The sequence below is a fragment of the Condylura cristata genome, unplaced genomic scaffold, assembly GCF_000260355.1.
Source record: "Condylura cristata isolate star-nosed mole 26May11 unplaced genomic scaffold, ConCri1.0 scaffold00030, whole genome shotgun sequence".
NCBI lineage: Eukaryota > Metazoa > Chordata > Mammalia > Eulipotyphla > Talpidae > Condylura > Condylura cristata.
The window spans coordinates 22,649,453-22,675,981 of record NW_004567131.1 but is presented as its reverse complement, the minus strand read 5'-3'; the positions used below and the strand labels follow the sequence as shown (position 1 = coordinate 22,675,981).

At 36.7% G+C, this 26,529-nt stretch overlaps 1 protein-coding gene across 2 annotated transcripts in view; it reads left to right on the top strand.

Moving 5' to 3' along the window:
• The window catches only part of NEBL (nebulette), a 287,194-nt gene that overhangs the window by 135,274 nt on the left and 125,391 nt on the right, over positions 1–26,529 (top strand). For both annotated transcript variants that reach the window (XM_012731343.1, XM_012731344.1), the window contains exon 4: positions 20,586–20,693. In XM_012731343.1, coding sequence (XP_012586797.1) covers positions 20,586–20,693 — 108 coding nt within the window. The remainder of the gene's footprint in view (positions 1–20,585; positions 20,694–26,529) is intronic.

Here is a 26,529-nt window from a genome sequence, read left to right as displayed (position 1 = left end):
AATTGTTAGATTCCTTTGCATTAATTATATATTATTTATAAATTATTATATATTATGCTATGTATTATTATATGAATCAAATATAATCCATAATCGGTGCATTGCTTTGCATGATATATATATAGCATGTGTGTGTATATGTATATGTTATGAAGTTGTATTTTAGTCACTTGGAAAAATCACAATACTTAGCTACATATATATTATGATGAATTATGATGTACGATTGCTTCTGATGTATCCCCCATTTAGCACTTTGCCCATTTTGATGAAGTTCATTGCCCCCTTGCAGAGCGGAGTACATTCTCCATGCTCATAATGCCAATGGGTTCTGAATATAGCAGCACCTTTGACCTGGAAGGTTGAGTATTTACAATTTTAATTTACTACAGAAATATATATATATATATTTTTTAAGATGTATGGCATTTTATTTATTTATTTTTTTAAAGATTTATTTATTTATTCATACAGAACTGGGGTACAGGCCAGAGGCTCAGGGGCGGCGAGAGGCCTCACCAGAGACAGAGTGGGGAGCAGAACAGGCAGATCGACGAAGTACACTGCTGAGGGAAGCAGCGGGCGGGCCAGGAGAGGTCTGGCTCGCCATGTGGTCTCCTCCGGGGAAGGCAGCAGGCGGGAATCGAACTCATGCGGAAGTGGCTTCAGATTCTCAGCGCTGCGCTTTAACCCGCTGCGCCACCAGGGAGGGCCTACTACAGAAATATTTTTATAACAACAGTAATGAAAACTAAAATCACTGGAAGTCCACTGTCTACGATCCTAAATGCATCAACATTTTAACTTTACCTCCAGTCTTTGTGTATGGATGCATGCTTTCTTAAAAACATAGTTTTAATTGTAGCTTTCATACACCTTTTGATTCAGCATAGCACCTCATCCTGAATAGCATATGTTCAGCAGAGAAGTGTGTCTGTAATGGTGGCATGCATTTGCATTTTTATTTTTTTGTTTTTGTCAAATAGAACAGAAGAATTTCTTCATTACTGTGGACATTTTTGACTAAGTGAAGTGAGTAATAGGCATTTCAAGGAGAAATTTTGCTGAAGTTAGTCTTATATTTAATTAGCAGTTTAGATTGAAATTTCATGGTAATAAAATTGATCCATGTTCTGGTATTTTATGTGGGGATAATCTTATTAGAATGTTACACAGCTTAATTTGAAACAATATTTTTAACACAGTTTTCTGTGGGTGAAGACACTTTGTTTCCTTGCCTACCTTGACCCTGGGGATTGAGTTGCTGTGGGCCAGGGGGCTGGAGGCATTGTAGAAATGTGGGACATTTTCTTTAGCACCAGAAACTATGACTGATTTCTGCAGAGATGAGGAAGAGCTGCAGTCAAATGTGCTTAGGAATGAATGAGTGGGGAGGGAGAAGCAGGAGGTTAGGGAAGAATTTCCAAGGCTCCTAGTAAACCTTAGAATAAAAGGCATGACCTTTAGCTTATAGAATGGAAAGTCTTCTCTTTGCTAGCTTAAAAAAAGTTGAATTCAAAATTTTGTAGGCAAAAAACCTTTCTCTGATAAATGTTGATAAAACAAAGATGTTCTTATGTCAGGTTGACAATTTTCAGCAGTTTTCTTTTCCTCTAGAAGTAATCATTTTAGTTCAATATTTTATTTTGTTCTATATTAAAAACAAATAACACTCCATTCCACTAGATTACTTAGTTCTGTCCCTTGGAACCTGTCAAATAAACTTACAACTACCTTGTTCAGATAACTTGGAAACAAGTAATTTTGTTATTAAGTTGAAGTAACATCATGATAACATCATGGTGGAAATCAATGTAGCTTGCACATGTTCGGTATTAGATTTTTACTATGTTCTTTATGTACTTATTTTTAAGTATTTTATAATCTTTCCTTTTTTAGAGCTTTATAGAGCTATTTTTAAAAATATCTGTTGGAATTTTGAATGTTTACCTGAAAAACTTCAATAGTAGTATTATTTTTCCTTCTCTACAGGTCTTGATTAAAAGTTATTGGGTGAGCTGTTTAATATTTTTACCTTTTGATAAACTACTCAGATTTACAAAATAAATAAGTATATTACTTTTTCTTTAAGAAAGCAATTATCGTAAAAGAAATATAAATACGTTACTCAAGGCATTTAAAATAGACCTGGTTGATTGAAATATAACTTAGAGTTGACCAGAAGAACCCAGTATTACTTAGCATCTGATATGTTTAGACATTTTCCCTTTGCTGTGCATATCAAGTATAACGTTTTCCTGGAAACTCTCTCCGTGGAGGTAAGCCCATATGTCTCATTAGCTGGTGGCTTGCTGCTCAGTGGGCCAAGCCAACCTATTAATGAGGCCAAGGCGTGGGTTCTGTCCCTGGACAAGCCAATTACTGTAATTTCTCTTGGCCCTATGTGATTAGACTGCAGTAGTTATCATTGGTGCCCATGAATACTTAGGAACAGGTATTTGGGCACACTCTTTGCAATTTAAGAACAACTGGCTTATTGCTATACAGTACTGGAATGGTTAAGGAAATAGGCTTTTTGAAGTTCAATGTTAGGGTGAGCCAAAGGTTAATCAGAAAACTCCTGTTACTTCACTGATGATTTTTGACAGTAACTCTATAATATATCAAAATTATGTTGCGGTTGAACTTTAGTGCACATTTTTACATTAGAAAGCATAGAAAGTACTTTCACAAAGAAGCATAATAATTTTATTTTCATTTGGTGATTATTACAAGTTGTCTCAGGATACTTTTTTTCTCACCATCTTTCATGGGTAATTCTCTAGATAATTTTATAAAATGAATAATAAATGTTTAGCATTCAATGAGACTTACAGAGATCATCTAGTCTAATTTCATTTTCTCACCTTATAGCTGAAGACACATGAGTCTCAGGGAACATGTGAAGGTCACACAGCTTATTGGGGCAGCTCCAAGTTTAGAATCCAGATTCCTTCAGCAGCGTGACCCTCTGCTCTCCACCCTATTCCCAGGGCATGGGGTCTCTACCCACCTAGTGTTCAACTGCCAGCCTTAGCATTTTCTTTTTTTATATATTTATTTTACTTATCTATGCATACAAGAACTAGAGTCTAGGTCAGAGATGCAGTGGGTGAGAGGATTCATCAGAGACAGAGTAGGGGCAGAACAGGTGGATTGATTGAAATACACTGCTAAGGGGAGCAGCAGGCAAGACAGGAATGGTCTGCTGTACCATGTGGTTTAGATCCCTGCCAGGAAATGGAGCTCCAGCTGCAGTGGCTACCAGTAGCTTGATAGAGCTGACTTTAACCCCTGTGCTACTAGGGGCCCCAACCTTAGCATTTTCTGTATTAACATTAGATTAAGCTCATTTTAGTGAAAGTTCTTCGGATTGATGGTCCATTTGAAGATTAAGTTCAGTTATGTATAGCTTGCCATTCCTATTTAACACATAATTGCTCTGATTTATCTGTTATTTCTTTATCTGGACATTATTAGACAAAAGCATAATGGAAAAATAAAATATCAGATGGCTTGAAAATACAAAAGATAGGATTTTTTTTTGGCGGGGGGGAGAGAATTGTAAGAACTTTTGAATACCTATTATGTGCTAAGTGATGAAACGGTACTTGAAAGGGTTTAAATGAGATGTTTGCCAGTCCCATTGTTAGGTTTGAGGAATTTTGCATAATGAGGAAAGCATCTCTCAACAGCACATTCAGACAGTGGGTATACTCATAAGTCACAGTTTTCTTGATTTCAATCATTTGATCGACTTATTCCCTCTTCTGAAAATTGCTTTAAATAATATTTTTGTTGTATTACTGTTTACTCTGCTTAGTTAAGTGTAGTTATCATCAGTAGCGCAAATAGTGACATCTTAGCAAATTCTTGAAAACGGTGTTCTTGCTTAAGTTTGACTGTTTTCTACTTATCTGCAGTCATTTGTGGGAGGGGACTTCTGGCTGAGGAGTTGTTAAAAATATTTAAACAATGTTTCACAATTTTTTTGTTTCTCCAACTACATGATGGATTCCTAAACCATATGTAAATGATTTTCAAGTATCCCCTGTTTGGGATTATCTGAACCACTTTTCTGTTAGTGTAGGTAATTGAGCTTTGATCACAAACAGCTGTGTTAAGTCTTAGCCTGACAGATGAAAGGCACGATACTGAGAGGAAAGTAATCTGGAAGGTTCTAAAATCCATTTAGATATTTTATATGCTAACAAAATGTATATGAGCATATCAATTAGACCTCTTTTTATTGCAAGTGCCAGAAAACACAATTCCACCAGGCATCAGGATTGTGGACTCAGCTGTATGAGAGCCAGGGGTGAGGCTGAATGTAAGGTTTAGCTGCCTGTAGGTGCTCAGAGAATATTTTCAGGGTTCAGTTTCTCCCTATCTCTCAATACTGTACCTTTGGAGAATCTCCATTCTCAGGCTGGTTGACCTCAGGCACCACAAGCTGTCTGCCATACCTTTAGCTGCAAGCCAGGGGCAGGGGTTATGCCATTCCTCTGGCCCTGGCTGGAGACTGTGTCCATGACCCAGCCATTCCCTGAGATAGGGAGTGCAGTACTGTTGGGGCCAGTTCTTAGTTGCTTTATCCACCTTTGGGAAGAGTTGGACTAAGCTGAGTTTGCAAAAGAAAATGAGGCATGTAGTTTCTGAAAAGAGAATGTTGGGTCGTTAAAGAATAACAAATGCGAATCATAATGTTGATATTTTATTGATATGGATAAGGTTTTCCACCTTATAATCTTTTTGCAATTTTGCATTTATTGTAAGATGCAGTAGAATTTTATTTCATGCCATTAGAAAGTGAGTGAGGAGCCCTCCCTGGCGCAGCGGGTTAAAGCACAGCACTAAGAAGCTTAAGCCACTTCCATTGAATTCGATCCCCGCCTGCCTGGAGGTGACCACAAGGCATGGCAGACCTCTCCTGAGCACCTGCTGCTCCCCTCAGCAGTGTACTTCCTCGATCTGCCTGTTCTGCTCCCCACTCTGTCTCTGGTGAATCCTCTCACCCTCCGCATGTCTGGCCTGTACCCCAGTTCTGTATGCATAAATAAATAAATCTTAAAAAAAAAAGGAAAAGAAAATGAGATAAACCAGTTGTCTCAACAATGCCCTGTGGGAGGGACTCCACTGTTATTTTAAGCTGCTCTGGCTTACTGTCCCTTGGCCAAGTTTTGTTCCTGAACCAATATACCTATTTTTGAACTTTATGTTCTCAGGGTAGCTGTTGCTGCTCCCAACACATGCATGAGCTCTGTACCTAAGTATTAAGACAGTAAGTGAAATCACTTGTGTGTTAAAGTGGAGGGGAGGGGTCGTGTGCACAGGATATTAGTGAGGGGTGAAGGCAGTGAGTTGAGCTGTGAACAGTACAGGGGGCTCTGAATTATCAATGGACTATGTTGAGCACAGTCCTGAGCAGACGTGGGAAAGTACTAAATTCAGTTGTAAGGGAGAAATATTAAATTTAAAATATGCTGAATTTATAAGATGACTCAAAAACTACTATTGAAAGTAACTAACTCTTGCTAAGGAATGCAGCAGGGAGAGCCAGTGTTGACCACCCTGCTAAGCCTCTACCCCCTGCCATATCTAGAATTCAGGGTGTTGTGGACAGTGCAGGTTCCTTGGTATCATCCTGCCCTTGTGGTATGAGAGGCTCTCTTGTTTCCTGGCCCCTGCAGACAGTTTGCCCAGCTTAACCGGAAAGGAAAGGGCACTGGTGAATGATGGTGGCCACCACTGCTGCCCACCATGTCCATCTTGGCACACTATACCTGTATAACCTGGACACACACAAGCCTGTGCACCAAGATGCTCGTCTCTCCTTTCCTGCTTTGTTAGCTACTTATCATCCGGGTTCTTTCCATTTTCTCAAGTACTCAATTTTTTTCTTTTCCTGTCTCTCTCTTTTTTGGGCTTTGTGAACCACCAGAGCTGGACAGAGGTATCATTTAGTCCCTTCTGAAATGACATGTGAATATAATAACTATTCCCTACCCCTACGCTGCCCATTACTCTATTAATGTCGTATTTTTCATCACATGTAAATGAACCAGGTCTAGTTAATGATTCAGAATCACCACACAGGAATTTGCCATGTGAAATGAAGACTGTGTCTCTTACTATTGTTGATTGATAGTATTAGCGAAGGAATACCTGATAAATATGCTAATTGCCAACCAGTCCTTATCACTACTGGGAACAATTGCATCATATCTAGATTTATCTTTCCCTTGGTGATGTCTTGATAAAAGAATTTATAAACCTCAGTTTGAAAAGTTAGCACAAGTTGGTAGGGTAAATTACATCTTTCCACTTTAAAATGTTTTTGAATAGCATGTGTATTCTATTTATTCTAAGTTTTTATCAGAGTACTAAAAGTACATGATTTATGATTATAAAAAGAAACAGCAGTCCTGATCTGTATCTCCCACCTCTAGTCTCTTCTCTCCAGGGACAGACTATGGTTAGATTGTTTTTCATCCTGGTCTCATCTGTTTCTAAATAACATGCATATATTGCTATTTCTTAGCCTCAGACAATTTTTAGATGTTACCTATTGACCTTTCAATATGGAAGGAAAACATTTATCCCTTTTTTAAACCATCCACCTTCCCAGCCAGCCACTATAGTTCTATCAATTATTTTTAGTTTTTCAGTACTATTTATGTCCCTTGGACTATTTAAATATTGTTCCTGATTATACTTGAAATCTTGAAAATCTTTTATCTTTTCTGTAGTTGCTAATTTCCTTTGTGGATTTTTTTTTTTAATTCATGGGCATGGTATATCTCTCTAACTTGGCACATCTTTAATTTCTCAAAGTTTTTTTTTTTTTAAGATTTATTTATTTATGCTTACAGAACTGGGGTATAGGCCAGAGGTGTGGTGGGTGAGAACATTCATCAGAGACAGTGGGGAGCAGAACCGGCAGATTGACAAAGTACACTGCTGAGGGTAGCAGCGGGCGGGTCAGGAGAGATCTGCTGCACCATGGGGGTCAGCAACCTGGCCGGGGATCTAACGCAGGCTGCAGTGGCTTCAGAGAGCTTCATAGCGTGGCGCTTCATAATGTTGCACCACCAGGGAGAGCTCCCTTTATTTCTTTTTTATTTCTATACTTTGACAGTTTTTTGAGCTCCTGTCAGTAAACTCAAATGCATCAGATACCATATCAATTCTGTGACTTCTTTTTTTTTCCTTGAGATTTCCCTCTCAGAACCTTCGGTTCTCCACCTTAACTTGGACTGCTTTTTCTCTTGATTTCTCTGGATTGCTTTTGACCTGACTCTTCCCCTCACAATAACACTGCCCATCCCCCGACTCTCCCATTTCCCTCTCCCTTATTTTTTGAACATTTAGATACTATTTTTCCTGCTTGTCTTCTTTCTTGGCTTACTCTCTCAGTTAGTTGGAATACATCCTTGGATAGCTTTTTTGAGAAAAGATGCATGCTTAGCAAAGTTTGAGTCTTTACAGGTCTGGAACCATTCTACCTTCACACTTGGTGAGTAGCCTGTCTGGGACGGTTCCTAAACCTCTTCCTCTTAAAGTAAAATATAAATATGGTGACCTTCTTTAGTGAAATGATCTTCATTTAGAGCTTTGAAGGCATTTCACTGTTATTTTCCATATTAGGAGAGAAATGGATCTATCTAAACTATAGATATATATTTTTAATGTTCCTTGCAGTTTGTGATATCTTGAATGAACCTGGAATGAATTCTAGAAGTTGATGTTAATTGAATTTGCTCATTTTTTTTTTCTTATGTTGAGCGTGAACAAAGCTGTTCTTTCTCCTTTTAGGTAAAAAAAATAATTCTAATGACTTTCCTTCAAACATTAATTGGTTGGGGGCCCTCCCTGGTGGCACAGCGGGCTAAAGCACTGCACTAAGAAGCTTAAGCCACTTCTGCATGGGTTCGATCCCTGCCTTCCCCGGAGGAGATCCACATGGCGTGGCAGACCTCTCCTGACCTGCCCACTGCTCCCCTCAGCAGTGTACTTCATTGATCTGCCTGTTCTGCTCCCCACTCTGTCTCTGGTGAAACCTCTCACCCTCCGCATCTCTGGCCTGTGCCCCAGTTCTGTATGAATAAATAAATAAATCTTAAAAATAAAAATTGATTGGTTGGTTTTAAAATGTTACTAAAGGAATGATAAATTTCTAGCTTTACTCCAGGTTTTTTCACATAAGCAACACCAAAATTTGGTCTCATTTGTATCTTCATATAAAGAGAAAATCATATATTAAGTAAATAACTGAGCATACCCTATACATTTGGGATTGACTATTACTGCCTTTGAATATTCACATATTCAAACTGTTTTTTTTAAAAAAGATATATTATTTATGCATACAAGAACTGGGGCATAGCCAGATGAGGAGGTGAGAGGATTCACCAGAGATAGAATGGGGAGCATGACAGGTGGATCTACTGAAATACATTGCTGAGGGGAGCAGCAGGTGAGTTAGGAGAGGTCTGCTGCATCATATGTGTTACCTCCCTGGCTGGGGATTGAACTCATGCTGCTGGTGGCTGGCAGTAGCTTGATAGCACTGAGACTTAACTAACCCTCAAGCCACGAGGAGGCACCTATCCATCCTGTTTTTTTTTTTTAAAGATTTATTTATTTATTCATACAGAACTGGGGTACAGGCCAGAGAGGCAGGAGAGGTCTGCCTTGCCATGTGGATCTCCTCCGGGGCAGGCAGGGATTGAACTCATGTGGAAGTGGCTTAAGCTTCTTAGTGCAGTGCTTTAACCCACTGCGCCACCAGGGAGGGCCTATCCATCCTGTTTTAATCAGGTGCATCTTTGTACTCTATGGACAATGCCATGCACACCATGGCCCACAGAGACTGAAATTCAGGATTCATTTAATTATTATATGCATTTTTATTGTTCTCACATTCATATCCACAGTTTCTTTCTTAGGTACCTTAGGTTACTGGGGGAAACTGCTGTGGCAAGAAATGGAATTAAACATGAGAAATTTCCAGATTTGCAGTTTGGAAAGCTCACTTTGGATGCAGATTGCAGACAAAACATAGGCAGAGCGATCAGTAGGAAGGGGTTCCAGTCACTTAGTGAGGTTGGTGGCTTGAGTGTAGGAGCAGCAGGGGAGCAGGTTGGATTTGAGATACTGAGGGGAGAAATTCATTAGATTTTTCAGGTCGGAGCTGGATGGGGTGAAGTGGAGGAACAGGAGGGAGAAGCTGGATACCTGCATACTGTAACTTTTCCTGGAAATGTCATGAATGGAGTATAAGCAATATTTTCCTAACATAGTGTCTTTTTCATTTTGAAAAGTAAAAGGATTCATTTGTTGATCAGTGTATTTAATTCTGGATGAACCTTTCCTGGAAATGGGATAAAAAGGTCTCAAGCCAAGGGAGTGTTTAGGAAGCTGCGATATTTATGGTTGGGTGGATTTAAATCTAATTTGGGGTCTGTCCTTTGACTGGGGGATTGTCTCACTGATTACATATATTTTCCATAGTTACATATATTTTCCATAGTTGTTTTCTTAATTTCTTTACAGTGTATCCAGAAGAGTTGGAAACTAAAATATTTAAAAGAAAGAAAACACTTTTGAAAGGGATTTCTGTTCCATACTGCACTTTAACATTCATTTTTATGTGATATTTTACCTCAAAATATTTCATTCTTCTTGGCAAACACTTTCTCCTAAGTATTCCTGAGCCAATACTGGAAATGAGTAAGGAGATCTGGCTTGAGTTACAGACAAAACCAGGGGTGAGTTTATTATTTCTTGTATCACACCTCTTATTGAGTAGACTTATTTCATAACTTGACTTCATGTTTTCAGGGAACTGGTAGTTGGCCGAGGACATTCACAGATGCCATTCTACTACAGTTATTCTCTTGGCCTTTTAAGTTTTAGAGCTGGCTGAAACAAACAAACAATACTGGTTTCACAATGGTTTCTACTCCCAGCAAGGGGTCTTTTGGCTTGGGGAAGAATTGGAGTGGCTCTGGGCCTGGGAGAATTCCCTTTATCTGATTTAGGCTCCTCCTCTTCTTCCTGCCCCCTCCCCCGCCCACCCGACCTCCCAAGCCAGGGTGCCTGTAGGCTCCGTCCTCCAGCAGTCCCAGCCTTGCAGCCCTTTGTGTGAGCTGTTATCAATTTCAGTGGATATGGTTTGTTACCTCTATTTGTACTATAACTAGAAATTTGATAAGATTATGTGCCTGTCAAGTGATTTAGATGTCAAGTGTAGATGCAGCAAAGCAATTTTGACAAGTCAAACATTGGTGCTGAGAGAGGATGACCTGCTGATAGAAGGGAATAAAGTTCTTTCCAGCCTCACTTTCTGTCTCTTTTAACTGTAGGTCAGTACTTTAACCTCTTTAATTTGTCCCTTCTTAAGTGAATGTGACACAGTGACTTCTGGCTTCTTTCTAAAGGGCAATGAAATGGAGGTTTGCGTTTGGAAGGTGGATGCTGGCATTTAGGGAGATTTCACTTTGGGTATTCTGATAAAAACATCTGGGGCTGGGAACTTTATCTTTGAAGCTGAGATTAAGGTCTTAGAAGATACAGTTTATTAATGCCAGCGTCAGCTCACTTATGTGTAATCACAGATAGCTTAGTATTTTTAGTAAGCTATGTGTCTTTCTTTTAGATAAAGGTCAGGGCCCAGTGCTTTGCAGCAAGTTTGTGGTTCTATGTTCTGCAGTCTAGGCAACAATTTGCTCATTGGCTTGTTATATTTCTGTTGGATAATGAGTCAGTTTGATGAATAGGTTAAGTCCCTAAGAGCACTTCCCCCATGATTGATTTATAACATGTCCCTTTGTGTTTTCCTAATAGCTAAATCCCTGTGCAGTCCACAGTTGTAGATAGCTTTGCCTTGGCATCTACCTCAGCAGAAAATCCCTCATTTTGCTCATGGTAGGTTGGGCAGTCTTTAGTCCTTTACAGATTAACGTGATCGGGAGTTGTATTGGGACTTGTAAGCATACTTTTAGCACTTTGCCACTTTGTTTTGTGAAGTTATGGAATGAATGTCGGTGTTCCAGTTAACTCCTTTTGACAGGGAGTTCATTATATTCTGCAAGCACAATTCAAAGAAATAATGAATTTAAATTTAGTATAGTTTTGTTTGAGTTTATTTAAAGAAACGAAACACACACAATTCCTAGAATAGCTCTTGCTACTGAAGTATTGATGGCGCTGACAAAGAGAAAACTCAGACCAGATGGTTTCCAAACAGTAGAACCACCTGGCTCTTTGGCAATGCCAACTTATTCCTGCTTCTCAAATAGCTGCATTCTCATAGACTGTGAAATGTATAAGTGAGACATTCATGGGCTTAGGCAGAAAACTATTCCAAAATTAGGATTATTCAGAGAAGTTGAAACACTTATCCATGTCAATGCAAGCTGGCCTCTCTCTCCTACCTCCATTACTTTCAGAATCCCATTTCCTCCCTTCTTGTTCTTTGTCATTATGAAATCAAGTCCTTCTTTATTTTTACATTGCAAAGAAATGTTCATTCTAAAGAGAAAAGAAAATCCCTGCATCCTTTTGGGAAAGTGAGTCATTTGGACCCTGTTTGTGTCTTTAGCTACAAAGAGGCATTTTTAAGTCTGGAAGAGAAAAATATATTGCACCTGTGAGACCACGACATTCAATCAAATCACGAAGCTTTAAACTTCATAGAAATGCAACAAAAATAATATATTAATCCATGTGCAGACCTATTCTAATTGTAATGCTAACATTAAACTTTGGGATTTTTCTTGGATTAGTACCTATTGTTTTTCCTGTGGGAAATCAGAGTAAATTTAAAAGAAAAATCTTGACTAATCTACAAACTTTCTTAAATTGGTGCTTTACTTAAGATAGCAATTATTTTAAAGCTATATTTTGAGGTAGTTACCTTAATTATTTACCCACTCATTTGATGAACACCTTCAAGTCTTATTAGTAGTGTGCTTAACGATTAAAATTCCAAAAGGCTAATGTGTGTAATACATAAGAACAGTTTTAAATGATTTAAACCATTGCTCAAAATCGTCTAGTCTTTTTAAAAAAAGTAGTATATTTTTATTAAAATTATTTATCATTTATGAAAAAGTCTTTGAAATTTATAACACATTTGAATTGCCACCTTGTAGCTTGATATGGTAAAAAGAGCAAAGGCTTTGGTGACAGCAGATCTGGTTTTAAATCCTGAATCTACTACTCACCAGATGGCTTGTGTCTTCACCACAGCACTGAAACATCCTGTATTAATTAGGATTCTTGGTGGCAAGTGATAAAAAACCCAGTCCTCATTAATTTGAATAAAACAATTTATTTTGAGGATATTAGGACACAAAATTCCTAGGCAGAAATGTGCTTGTTTGGGTTTCAGGAACAGTGGACTGGGCCTTGAATGCCTCCAACCAGGTAGAAGAGCTGCATCTGTCTCTGAGTTGGGAGGTGGCAAACATGGCTGCTCACTGTAGCAAGTTTTAGATCATGGGGGTTTAGTTATCACAGGGAGAGACATCCTTGGCTCCTGCTGCACATGTCCCCCAACATCTACACCAGATGCTTAGGTCAGATGACTAAGTTTTGGCCAATCTAGGGGGTAAGGGAGTAGGTCCTGTAGGAAAACAGTAGCTCTTGAAAAAGGCTACATGGGTGGAGTGAGGAGGGCATCATACTGAAAGGAAGAAAGTCTTGAGTGGACCAAACAATAGTTCCCATTACATTTCTCATGTATAAAAGTGGTAAAATAGATCTCTTTTATGGCGTGATTTTGAAAATTAAGCAAGATACTCAAGTCCCAGTGTCATGGCTGATAGCATGTAAGTTTTAATAAGCCATAGTTGCTAAGATATAGCAAGGAGGCAACAAGCCTGCATTTCTCAAGCTGACACCTGTAATCAATGTGAAACTCTCACTGTTAGCTAAGAAGTTTAAGAATCCATCATTTTCCACATTATTTTCAATATTAATGTCTTTCTAATAGTTTCTAGTTGTAACATGTATACATTAATAACCTGCAAAGATTTCTAGATTTATGTTTTTTTTAAAGATTTATTTGTTTATGCATGCAAGAACTGAGGCGCAGGCCAGAGGTGCAGGGGCGGTGAGAGGATTCACCAGAGAAAAGAGTGGGGAGCAGAGCAGGCAGAACGATGAAGTACACTGCAGTGGGGTGCAGCGGGCAGGTCAGGAGAGGTCTGCTGTGCCATGCGGGTCACCTCAGGGGATTGAACTCTGCACTGAAGCGGCTGAGGGTCGCTTGCAGTGCTCACTTTAACCCTTTGTGCCACCAGGGAGGGCCCTAGATTTATGTTTTATATAAAATTCTGTATTAAGAGTTTAACCTTTAGTGTTTTTTTTTTTTTTTATTAAAATGGCTTACTGAGGTCCAGCTTTTTTTCTGTTATTGTCATCTGTCATGGAAGCTTTGCTCAGTGACATGTGTGTGCATACTAAGTCTAAAGCATTTAGATTTACTTTTCTTTTGCATCTTTTTTTGTTTTTCTTTGCAGTGTTACAGCTTTTGCTTTCCCTTTTGCAGTTTTGTAGAGTGGAGGAAGCATGTTTTCTTATAGTGGAACAGTGGGTGTTTGCTGATGGAGAATACCATTGCAGGTGTAGAAGGGTTGTTAGGACCAATTTTAATGACATTATCAATCTGTTAGGGAGCAGGCATATGGAAGAAAAGGAGGAATCATCTGTCACTTTCATCAGCTGTGCTTCTTTGAGATTAAGAGCAGTTTATTTTCACTTTTATGACTGTTTTGTGTAAGTTCAGCTCTTTTTGTTTACATTTGCTTAACTCTTGATTTTGTTTTCACTTCTTTTCTTCAGTTTGGATGTAGCTTTCTTTTCTGAATTCTTGATTTCCTAATTAGCTTTCTCCTAACTAAAAGTTATCCATTTCCTAATGCTATATATTCAGAAGATGCACACAGGAATGTTTCCTGTTGTAATATTTTATCCTTTCCTTAATTTAACCTTGCAGGATGTTTTTAGTTCAAAATTAACTTCAATAATATTCTTCTCTGTGTGACTTAGACTATTTATATTTAAAAGTGTTAATCATGTAATGGAATGAGACTGGCTCTCTCCAAAGGATTAACAGTTAAGGGAACATGTGTCCAGAAATAAAAATTTATAATATGTATGAATTATTAAGTGTTTAACAAGTAATATGCTAACATAAATCAGCAATGCTCAGGCCCTGTGACTCAATTACTCTTCAGGACTGCACCAGGTATTAGAATGTTAATTGTTTTTTATCTCTTTGGTACCTCAGTAGGTAATTGGATGGTACTTTAGTTTCCTGAAAAAGTTAATCACTTCCACCAAATACATTTTCTTCACAGAGTAGCTAATAAATATCTTACAGGCAGAATTAGGTGGATTAGTTACATTTTTCTGTTGTGAAACTCTTGGTAAAAATACACCTTATGAACTTAACATTTTAGGCCCCAGTTTGTTTTCATTCACTGACTATTCCACGTTTTACTTTGAATTGGTGTATCATGCAGTGACATTGTCCTCCTGTGGCCTGACCTTTACAGATAGAGAATGAAAACATTTTTCTTTCAAAAGGAATACCTGAAATATATATTTTAATGTGAAAAGGTGGGCTGTGATGAACTTTATTTTGGATTATAATTTTTGTCCTTTTTGTGACACCAACAAAGAGTGAATTAGATAAAATTTTAAGTTATGTGAACCTGGAATCCTTCACTACAAAATATTTCGATTGGTTCTGTATTTCTCTCAACTGATTTTTAGGACTTTGTTTACATCTTTATGTTTGTTTTGATAGTTTTTATTCTGGCAGCTTTTTGATTATCGGATGAATTTAAAGATATTTGGGGAGATTCACAGGGAGATTTCTGCTTCCTATCAACTCTATCAATTCTTCATATCCCTTCTTTATTAATAACATGGGCATTAAAATGCATACCTATTAGGATTAATCAGTAGAATAACATAGATAGTAGTAGATTTTTGTTTTAATTTCATTTATTTATATTGTTTTCAAGTAGAATTTTATCGACTTACCCTTTAGGTACAAAAGAATTCACCTTTGGGCGGAGAGCCTCATGCCTCAACATGTGCATGGCTTTACTCTCTCCGGAATGCTCCAGTGCCCTGCTGGCTCCATTCACCCCACTTTCTCCTTCCCTCTGATAACCTCAAGTTTTTTTTTTTTTTAACAGGGTCTAAAACATTATTTTTGTTTTGCCATTTGGTTTTCTTTGGTTATTTATACTCCACAAAGCAAAACTATCCTGTCCTTATTTTTCACTTTCTGACTTCTTTCACTTAGCGTGTGTATGCTATTTTGATCCCAAAAGCTGAGGAACTCCCAACTGCCTGGCCCATGTGGTCGGATGTGTTCTTTCGATGTGCTGCTCCTGTAAGTCATATGTGCCTGAGGGAATTGTTTACTGTCCTCTCCCTCCTATAGTGTCTCTGCTAAGGGATGTGAAGGGCTCAGAGCAGCCCTGGGTGTTGGAGAAGTAACTCTGGCCAGGCCTTCTCATATCATCTCATGGATTTCTCTCAAAGGGGCAATCATTACGGTACCACAGTGATGCTTATTTTGTACATGAGGAAACAGGTCCAGAGTGATCAATTAATTTGCCTAAGGTCACACAGCTAATAAGCGATTTGCCAAATTGTTGAACTTGACCTGTTAACTACTAAGCTACACTTTAGTGTCTTAAGGTTAATCTTTAAGTATTTTCTTGAGATCTTAATTACTAGTATTCCAAGTATTTGTTTAGGATAAAATTTAAACATCAAATGTTTTTAAGCAAAGGAATTCCAAATTTGATGTAGTTTGTTTGTGAGTGTACTCAGAAAACTAACAAATCTGTAAATAATGATAAGTACCTATGTGAATGTAGTGGAAAGCCAATTTAAGGCTAAAAGATCTATGAAAATCATTTTAAATGCTTTTTAATTATATTTAAAGAGGTAATTAAAATTTTAATTTTATTTAATTAACCATAAATTTACAAATTATGAGATTAATTTACAAAAAAGCTAATTTGCTTTTCATCTCATTTGAGTTAACATTTGTTAAAATGGATGTCACCTTTAAAAATGTTGTTAATCAGATTTCCCTTTGTAGTTGTTTAATTCCCCTCCAGCATTGTGAGATTAGTTAATTTTATGTTTTTAGATTAAAAAATGTAAAACTGGATAATAATCAGTCATGAAATAGACATTAAGCTTTTAAAATCTGGTTAGTACCAAGCAAAGTGCAGTGACTTCGCAAGAAGTCCATATTCTCCAGTAATTTAAAATCCACTGAACTATCTAAGCTAATGCATAGTTAAGTGCTAAGTTTTGCAGATCAAACTAAGAATTTTGCATGTAGTTTAAAAATGATGTAACCCTTACATTTTCCCCTTGAGGAAATGTAAGGTATTCATCATGTCATGTAAGATAGCATTGGTCATTGATTTCATTGAATTACACGAAGACTTAAATGTGTGGAATAAAGAGCAGAATAACACGAGTCTGTAATATGCCCAATCATTTCAAGCTATCATTAAATATAGTCTGAAAAGCTAGTTTTGCGGCTAAGTAATGTTCTTCTTTTGCTTGCCTTTCTGCTCCTGGCTTCCTTTTAGCCACTTGGTCTATTGCAATGGGCTAAGCACCCCTTTTTACTACCACTATTCCTCATTAATTCAAATTGGGATCCCTGTGCAACACATTTCCACACTATCGATTTCTACTTTTTCTGCCTTTTGTATCAATTCAATCTTTACCAATATAGTTTTTCAAGATGAAGAAACTTAGAGTAATTCTCATTTGACATTTATGAAAAACTCAATTCTTGTCTTTGAACTCATGGAAAATAGCAACTGAATTCCTGGTTCTCATGCTTATTTCTTCATTTTTCTACTTAAGATTTTTGTTTAATCCCTGGTATCTTCACTCTCTTCATCTGGGGTCTTGAAACTCTCTCCTTGCTTTCCTTTAAAATGTCTTATTGTAAAATAATTAATTGATCAATAAAAAGGAATAAATAACACACAGTATGCTAGTAAAAGGATCATGCATGACCACCTTCCCATTTAAGAAACTAAACATCAGTTTTCACTAAAGCTCCCCATGTATCCATATGAATGGCCTCTCCACTCCATATGAATGGCCTCTCCACTCTAATGTGTAAATGTAATGAACAGAGAGCAAACTGAATTATTTGCTAATTCTGAGATGTAAGTTCTCTGTCCCAAATGCTATAAGTATCATAATTACGATGACAATGATGACAACCTAAAATACTAATGAGACAGATCATTCTTTTTTTTTTTTTTTGTAAAGATTTATTTATGAATACAAGAACTGGGGTATAGAACAGAGATGTGGGAAGGTGAAAGGATTCACTAGAGACGGAGTGGGGAGCAGAACAGGCAGAACAACAGAACAATGAAGTACACTGCTGAGGGGTGCAGTGGGGTGTGCCATGCCATGTGGGTCAACTCCCTGGCCGGAAATAGAACTCATGCTGTAGTGGCTGTGGGTAGTTCCATAGTGCTGCGCTTTAACACTTTGTGCCACCAAAGAGTGCCTGAGACAGGCCATTCTTAGAAAGCTATTTCTGAAGAAAGAAACCAAGTGGACTGGCGAACTATTGAACAAAAAGTTGAAAGGAGCTTAAGTGAGTCAGTAGTGAAGTTGTAGATGAGCACATCCTACAGCTCAGATCTCCATTCCCAAGTGAATCCTTTGCAAACACACCTCAACCATGAGCTTCTGGGACATGGTTGGACATGTTCATAATAACATTTTTTGTTTTATCAAAAATATTGGAAACGATCTAAATAATCCACCTCCATGGGAGAATAAATAAACTATTGTATATCCATGCAATGTAATATTACCCAGGAGTGAAAACAATAGCTACAATGGTCCATATGGATAAGTCTCAAACATTTGAAAGTAGAAAAAAGGCAAGGAATCCATGCACCCATAAATGAATGAGGTAGGGATCTTTTCATTCTTGATTTAGTGTTCTAATCTGTAGAAGAAAAATGTGTGTGTTTGTTTGCTGTGTGTGCATATGTAAGCATGAATATACACAGACCTATATTTAATATCACTATTATGTAACATTCAGTATTTGAAAGACATTTTTATTTCTCCCAAAGGAAAAAAATAGCAACTCAGTCTGCCTACTGTGTACATTGACTTTAAAAATGATTTTCAGAACATCTTTATGTAGTTTTAATGGGCTGCACCTATAAGGAGTGAAAACCACATCACTCTCCAGATGCAGCCTTCCTCTTTCTGAACCATGGTGCTGCCTTCATTCCATACTCCCCTCTCCTGTGTCCTTCCTGCCCCATTCTGTTGGGTTTATGGTTCTATAGTGAGGGCAATCAAGAGACATGTGACTGAAGAGAGTGGAAGTCAATCCTATGACTTCCCTATGCCCTCTGCTCTCCTATATCTGCTTGCCTCTCAAAGTCAGTCTATGCATGACTGGCCAACCGTCAGACATAATGCTTAACATTTGGCCTAAGAGTGACAGTAGAGAGATGGCATGTAGAGTATGGAAAAGAAAAGGGCATTCAGTGTGCATAGCCAGGTCGATGGGTGCTCATGCTGGTACTGAGAGTATATGAGGCATGGTTGTGGATTGCACCATTAAAAAGGAATAAACAACTGATAAAACTGCAAAGCCCACTTATGGAGATGATTGTATATTCTTCAAAATAGTCATTTAACCAGGCACCTCACTCAGATGATTCTTATGTATCTTGTGACTGTAGAAAAAACTGTTGAGCAACAATCAAGTCAAACTGTAGGGTTCTGGAATTTAATGGTTTTTCTTTTCACGTCTTTCTTGGAAATTACCACTACGTAAACAAACCAGCCAGCCAATCACAAAAGGAAGGTGTGACTGTGCCTTGTCTCAAAGTGGACTTCGGGTACCAGAACTTGGCCTATAGATTTTCTTTTTATTCTTCATGCCGGTTGCTGTGATAACCTTACCAACTTTCTTTTATCATTTTGCATACTTATTTTAAGTGCTTATTTTGAGCAAAGCTAAATGTCTTCCCTGCTCAGCTTAGCCTAAAACACAGAGAATGTATTGAGGTGTGTATCTTCTCACATGCTGGGGATTGAGGGATAGAAGGCTGATCTCATCTAACATTTTCCATGGAAGAAAAATAATGTAGTTTCTAGGACCTTTAATTTATGAAAATAGTAAAACAGAGGGTTTTAACAACTCTATAAATTGAAATGAAAATGTGGAAAGAAATTAGATATCCTTAAAAAATAGAGATTTTTAAACTAAAAGTGACGAGAGCATGTGGACCTATCTATTTGTTCTCATCTGGGATTTTTTTTTCTTAATTTTTATTTCAAGCTTTTCTGGTAAAGGGAAATCTTCTGCTAGCCTCAGGGACAATCATGTCTGAGAGAACTGAGTAATTATAGACCTAACTACAAAAACAGTCAAATTGAGACTAAGTGAACTTTTTAAATTGATTCAGAAAGTTATACGTGCAGAATCATGCTTTTATTAACTACCCTGTTAATTCTTAATTTAGGCATTATTTGAGGCTGATAATTATGAATGTAAAATAGGGATTATATGAGTTATCAAAAATATATTTTTCAATTTCTTGACAGTTAGGTTTTAAAGAAATAAGAACAGTCAAAGTGATGGAACTCTCATAGACATTAATAAGCAGAATATTTAAGTGGTGTGGCAGTTATTGTCATTATGTTAATAATAGGAGATGGGGCGCTAGTAAGATTAAGCATTAGCTATTCCAGTCCCCTGAGGAAATTCTAAAATTCAGCTTTACTGGGTTGTAATTAGAAATGAAGTAGATTTCAACACGCACACACACAAATTTTAGGTACACAGTATGCCAGCCCATGTGCTTGAAGTCTTTTAATCTCTAGGTGTGGCCTATTTTATAACTATTTCCATAGGCATTTGCATACCTGACATTTGACAGCACAGCATTGTATAATCTTATCCATCTGCTTTGCCTTATGAAATAGAATAAAAGCTTCCTATGGATGGGGCTTGTTGAATGTTTTGTTCTTCCCTCTCCTCATGGTGCTATCTAGCCTCGAAATGATGCCTTGTTACCATTTTGGTGTAGAAGGTATGGGAGCAGAAGGTTTTGCCTTTCTTTCCTACATTTTTTTTCTTAGCAGTAGTGTGAATATTAATGAAGACAATAAGTATCAGGAATACTTGCTTGCTTGCCAATTATATGTATTAAGATATTTGAACCAATCCTTACAATCAATTCAAAAGCATTATTTAAGTGTCACTGTTGTTGCTGTCACTGATTTATTGATGAGAACACCAGGCACAGAGTGGTTAAGTAACTTTTCTAAGGTTGCATAGTCAGTCAGTGCAGTTGGGACACAAGCCAGGCTGACTGACCATGCCTCACAGCTTATCCCATAAGCTTACTGATAGAGATGTGTCCGGAGGCATTGTTTCCAATTTTAGCAGCTTCTTTGACCCTGTCCTGTCCTGAGTGGGATTTGTGATTCCTCTGTTTTCTTTTTCATCTTCCCTTTTCTGTTAGGTCAAGTACAAAAGAGATTTTGAAGAAAGCAAAGGGAGGGGCTTCAGCATTGTCACAGACACTCCTGAGCTACAGAGACTGAAGAGGACTCAGGAACAAATCAGTAATGTAGGTGACTATTTATTGACTGACATGATAATGCTAACTTGCACTGCAGGATGAGAAAATGAGATTGTCATTTGGAGTGTTCCTGTCTCTATAGGATGCAAGCACTGCCCAATGTACTGATAAAAAGATACCTTGTTCATCAGTTTAATTTTTTCCCTTTGATTTTATCACAGTTATCTAGAGCCTAACACTTTAATAGCAGTGGTTATATGTCTGCATACACATTTAATTGATTCAATTAATTTATTAGACACATTTACAAGTAAATCAATTTAACTGAATGTATTGTTTATTCGGAGATAGCACTGTTATTAAGTTATAGTAAATTAGCATCTTATTTCATTTTAAATGGTTCTCAGCTTTTGATTTTTTTTCCAAAATAGGACTTAAAAATAGCTAAACTAAAAAAACCTGGGAGATAATTTTTTGCTGTGCATAAGAATCAACATCAGCAGATAAAATCAGACATCAATACATCTCATATCTTTTAAATCTGTGTATATGAAATTTTGTTCTTATTTATTGAAATGACATATCACACCTAATTTTTGAAATGAATATTTATATAAAATTGCATTGGCTTTGAAAGCTGCATCTTGTACAGTAATATTTTATTTTTGAAAAAAACTGAGACTAGTAGAATTTCAAAAGCCCAGTGGGGACTAAAAGTGTTAATTCAGTATTTAATAAAGGTGGATAAATGGTTCTTAATTTTTGCAATTCATAGCTATAATTTATTCCAAGGTATTATGTGAAATGTGTCAAGATAATTTTTTTCCCCAGAGAAGTATGTTCTATATTAGGTATCCAAAGGAAATATGAGTGAAAATCAACCACTGTGGATGTTATATAAAAGTCGAGCACATATGGAAGAGTCACACCCTTTTTTCTTGGGGTCTATATTTGTTGTTTGTACAGTCACTGTTAAATACTTCAGTCTTCTTTGTTTTCAGGGTATGTTTAATTAGCAGATGGTTTTAAACTCACTGATACTTAATCATTATCATTCTGTATACATGAACACATATGTTAGGGTATTTTGTAGGTAGAATTATGGGACATAAATTGAGAATGTTGTCAAAACTTCAATATGAATTCCTTGATGTTTAGGAAATGAGAGGAGATGGAGTAAACCTTTTGTTTTGCCATATTCCCTTAGAGTTATCCATTGTTTAATCTGTAAATGGACAATTTATCCTAGGAGGGACTTCTTCTCTTTGAAGAAAAAGGGTTGAACTTTAAGAATTCATAGCTTTCTTCTTTATTTTTTTTTTTGCTCATCCCGACAGCTTACCAGAAGAGTACTCTCATCTTTCTTCTTCCTTCTTTCCTTAAATCAAAGCTGTATTCTTTTTACTTTAAAAAATATCAGTGATATATTTTGCTGGAAGTTACATTTATTAATGTTTCTTTTTTGGGATTGTGTTTGGAGACCTATTATAAAAATATAAAAGTTGCACAAAACAAAGTTATATCATAGATCTTCAACTATCACAGAAATATATTTCACAAAGAACTAGACGTTTCTACTTAAGATATCCACAGGACAGCTAACATAAGGATTGCAATTGATTCACAGGTAAGCCTTTTAATTTACATTCAAATTAACTCAATATTCATGTTTAATAAGCAAAGAAATGGTCATTTCATCAACCTTTATCATTAGCAGGAATATACATTTTATTCAATACCAGAGGCTGTTTGCAGATCCATTCTTAATTAAGCAAAACCCCTTACACCACAGGTATGTATAAATCTATATTTATATACATAGCTATAAGCACAAATTAGATTAGATAATGCTATTTTTTAAAAAGCTTATAATTTAGAAAACATCTGAAAATTTTCTTTTTCATAGTTGTTTTAATGTTAGCCACCATGTAAGTCTTATAAGTGGTTTTTAAAAACTGAGACAAATTTGTATTTAAATAGGCATAAAAATATAGATTTTATAATATTACTGTTAGGGATTTACTCTTGAAGAGAGGGAACTGTTCTGAAGTCTAATGAATTTATTATTCATTTATAAGGTTGAGCCATCATGAACTTTTTCTGTGACCTCACATGCTTTTCCATATTACTCAAAGATCTTTTTTCAATAAGAAACTTGGGTTAACCTGAAAGGGGTACCTTGGCTAGCCTAGTTTTCTATATTAATTTCAGATAAACCCAGACATAAATAAATACATTGACCCTGTCCAGACAGATTTTGTTGATGGTAGACTGGATTGTGTCTGTTTTGAGAGGAGAAATGTCAGACTGGAGAGCTCAGAATCTTCCTGTTGGAGATGGTGGGATGGAGTGATTGCCTCATGAGAATTATGAGGGACAAGAGATTGAAGCCCCAAGTTTAACATAGGTTGATATAGGTGGTTAACCAAATCAGCATCTTGGCCACCCTTATTGCTTCACATTCTTCTTTGTTTTTAGTTTCTCTTTCAATATTATGTAGTGCTTTCTAAACTACCCCTTTTCTAACCCCTTTTGTACCAAAGAAAGACATAAAACAGTATATTTAATGACAATGCCTAGGTACTTTGGGCAATATGTTATGGATGAATGGTCATTTTTGATTGCTTGGGTCTATGTCAATGTTATGAAATCTTTTCAGCTACTCTCATTGAAATGAGTTGGAAATGCCTCCTCAGCCTGCATATATTACTGGGATGTGGGATAGAACATGACTGTAAATTTGAAATTGTGTGTAATGAAAGGGGTTAGCCCCAGCTTCTTTCTTTTTGGATCTATAATGACAATGTATTGAACATGGAGATTTATAAAATGCTGCAATTTAAAATTTTTCTGTGCTATTACCTACTTAGTATAGCTGTAGAATAAGAAAATAAGATGCAGAATAAGAAAAGAGGTAGGATGTCAGAATATAAGAATGAGTAGAAAGAAGTAGAACTGATTTCTAAAATGGAGAAGTATTTTTTTTTCATGCATTTCTAGATAATGTTGAACAGCCTCTCCCCCATGAGTTCTAAGGCATAAATTTACAAATGAGGGGAATACCCTAGTGCATTTCTATGTTTCTTGGTGATACTTTAGGAAAACATTCTTAATGAATGCTGTATAAACATGAATTGAGGAATACTATGCTTTAAAACATTTTAGGAACCTTTTTTTTCTGGTGTCCTTATAGCTTTAGCTTGTGTGTGTCATTGTAATGCCTTTCTAATTCAGGTGTTTACCACGTCCAATTTTATAAGATGTGTGTTCAGATTACCTGCAGCAGAAGAGCAGAGCAGAATCTCCTCCAGGCATCTAAGGGACTTGGCCTAGCCTTGGAGAGATTATTGATGTGTTTCATTCTCCCTGTTTATACACTAATGTTAGCTGCCCTTTCAATTAGTTGAGACAGTGTGTGGATAAATTGCGAAATAAAATGGTAAAGTCTAACCCCAAGAGACTTTTGCAATCTTTGTATGGAAGATAAAAACCTAGATGTTTATTTTGTAATTTATTTCAGGTAGTGGAGAAATATCATGAAAGGGAAGGGAAAAACCAAGATGACAAAATCCTATATTTTATGGACTGACTGAAAGAGTAAGTGTACCATTATGTGATTTGTCAAGATTTGTGTCTGTCTTTGGCTCACAGAGGAAAAGATTGTGTGTGTGTGTGTGTGTGTGTATGTATTTTGGCTTCATTGGGAATCTTTACAGCCCCCTTTACTCAGTTCAGTGACCCAAATGACAATAGTATTTTTGCTTGGCTATGTTCTTTCTCTTATTCTGCTAATATCTGCAATTTTTGGTTATTTATCCTATTTCACCAAGGCCTGCCTTTTATTCCTATCTTCAATTTAACTAACTGTAAAGGAATACTTACTAGCTGTATACATACTAGCTGTAAAGAAAAGTAAAGATTGAAGCCTTTTATAAAATAGTACTGGGGAAAAGGAGTCTGTAATTTGATAATATAATGTAATCATTTTTAATTTTTTGTTACAGCTGCATAATTTTTCATTGACTTTTTAGAATGTAAAATACATTATATTCCCATTAATAAGCTCATGTGGATATTGCTGATTTTGTTCCCTGCGATTTTATGAGTTAGCTTCAAAAATATTAGATTATTGGAGGTAAACATTGCCTAATAATTGATTAGCAGTGTCTATGGACTGTTAAAAGATTTGCTTCAAAGTTAGGTAGAGTGTAAGGGTGAGTATGAGGGTAGGAACGATTATCTAGGGAACTGGTCTCTGTTTGTAATTTAAATAAATCATTTTGACAGAGACTGACTGTGGCCATGTTCAGGCTGCTGACGGTGTGAAATTGAGTTGTATGGTGGACAGGAGACAGGCAGGCAGGAGAAATCCCCAAAGGCAGAATTTGTTATGTAATTGGGTCAACTCATGCATGAGAAATGCATGCTAATTGTAAACTGGTGGCAAAATTATAGTGCATGAGGCAATTAGGTCTTATATAAACCTGAACAACTGACATGGAAGGATTTTCTTTCTTTTCATAGTCAGCAAACACAAAAAGGTTTTCTTAAAGACAAGGAAGGTAAAAATTAATCATTCATTGTTGAAATAGGTTATTTATTAATTCTGTTCCTTATACAAGAAATATAACTTTTATAATTAATGAAAAATTTATATGAACGCTGCTGATTTTGTGTAGTAAAGCCTATATTCACTAAGTAGCTCAAAAGGAGAATGGGATGATATTTTTGTTACAACTTATATAATTGGATTAATTATCACCGAAAATATGATGTAATTAGTCATTACATCAGTGGTTTAGATGTAACTCCTTGAAGGTTAGTATTTTCACAGAGTGAATTTATATATTCAATTGTCTTCGTATCTCATTTCCAATTTACCCAAACCAAGAGCACCAATGTATTCCTAAGTGATGGTGGGCCAGTTGATTTATCTTTAAATCAAAAATCAAATAAGTCAGATAGTGGTGAGACAATAACACATATTTTCCTTATAAAAGCCAACACATGTATAAGTGTTTTATTCCTTCTGAAACACTTTGACATACCCATTCTAATTAGATCCTCTGAACAAACTCTCCTCAGGGAAAGTATTTCTATAAGGAACACTTATACTTTCATAAGAAAAATGTATGGAAAATTACCTCTTGGTCCTTTCTCATTTCCAAATTGTGGTTTCCTTACGCTTGGTTTTGCTTTATTTTTCCACATAGGGCAGAACTTCAAAGGTTGATTTCTCCTTTTATCCCCAACTTTTAACCACAGTCACTTAAAGAAACAAATACATCCCAGACCAGTAATTACTTGTGCATGGCAAGAACAAGAGTTGTAGTTGTAAAATAGCATTGTCCAAGGGGAGGTTGGGAAGGACCCTCTGAATAAAAGAATTAACGTGTATGATATTTTGAGAGGCAGAATAAGTCTCCGGCACACACTTCTGAAAACGCTTCTTTTGTGAAATCCTGTTTCCACACTCCTTTCTTTTTAGTTCTACTGTGTCCAGGCTTGTATCCTGCCTGAGTTATTGCAGGAGCTCCTAATTAATTTTATCTCCTTCCAGGCTTTATCTGCTTTTCCATTGTGGCTTAAACCCTAAAACATCTCTTTCATCAAGACTCTGATTATCCCCACTAAAATAGTTTGCTTGGACCCCCACTTCAATTGAGTTGGATACAATATAATCTCCTCTGTCCTTTAATTTTGACTCTAAGAACTCTACAACCTGTTTGCAATTTTTTTTTTTTTTTTTTTTTACCTTATCGTCCACTGCTTCAACAGCACTCTTCCATTTATCCCCACTAAAATAGTTTGCTTGGACCCCCACTTCAATTGAGTTGGATACAATATAATCTCCTCTGTCCTTTAATTTTGACTCTAAGAACTC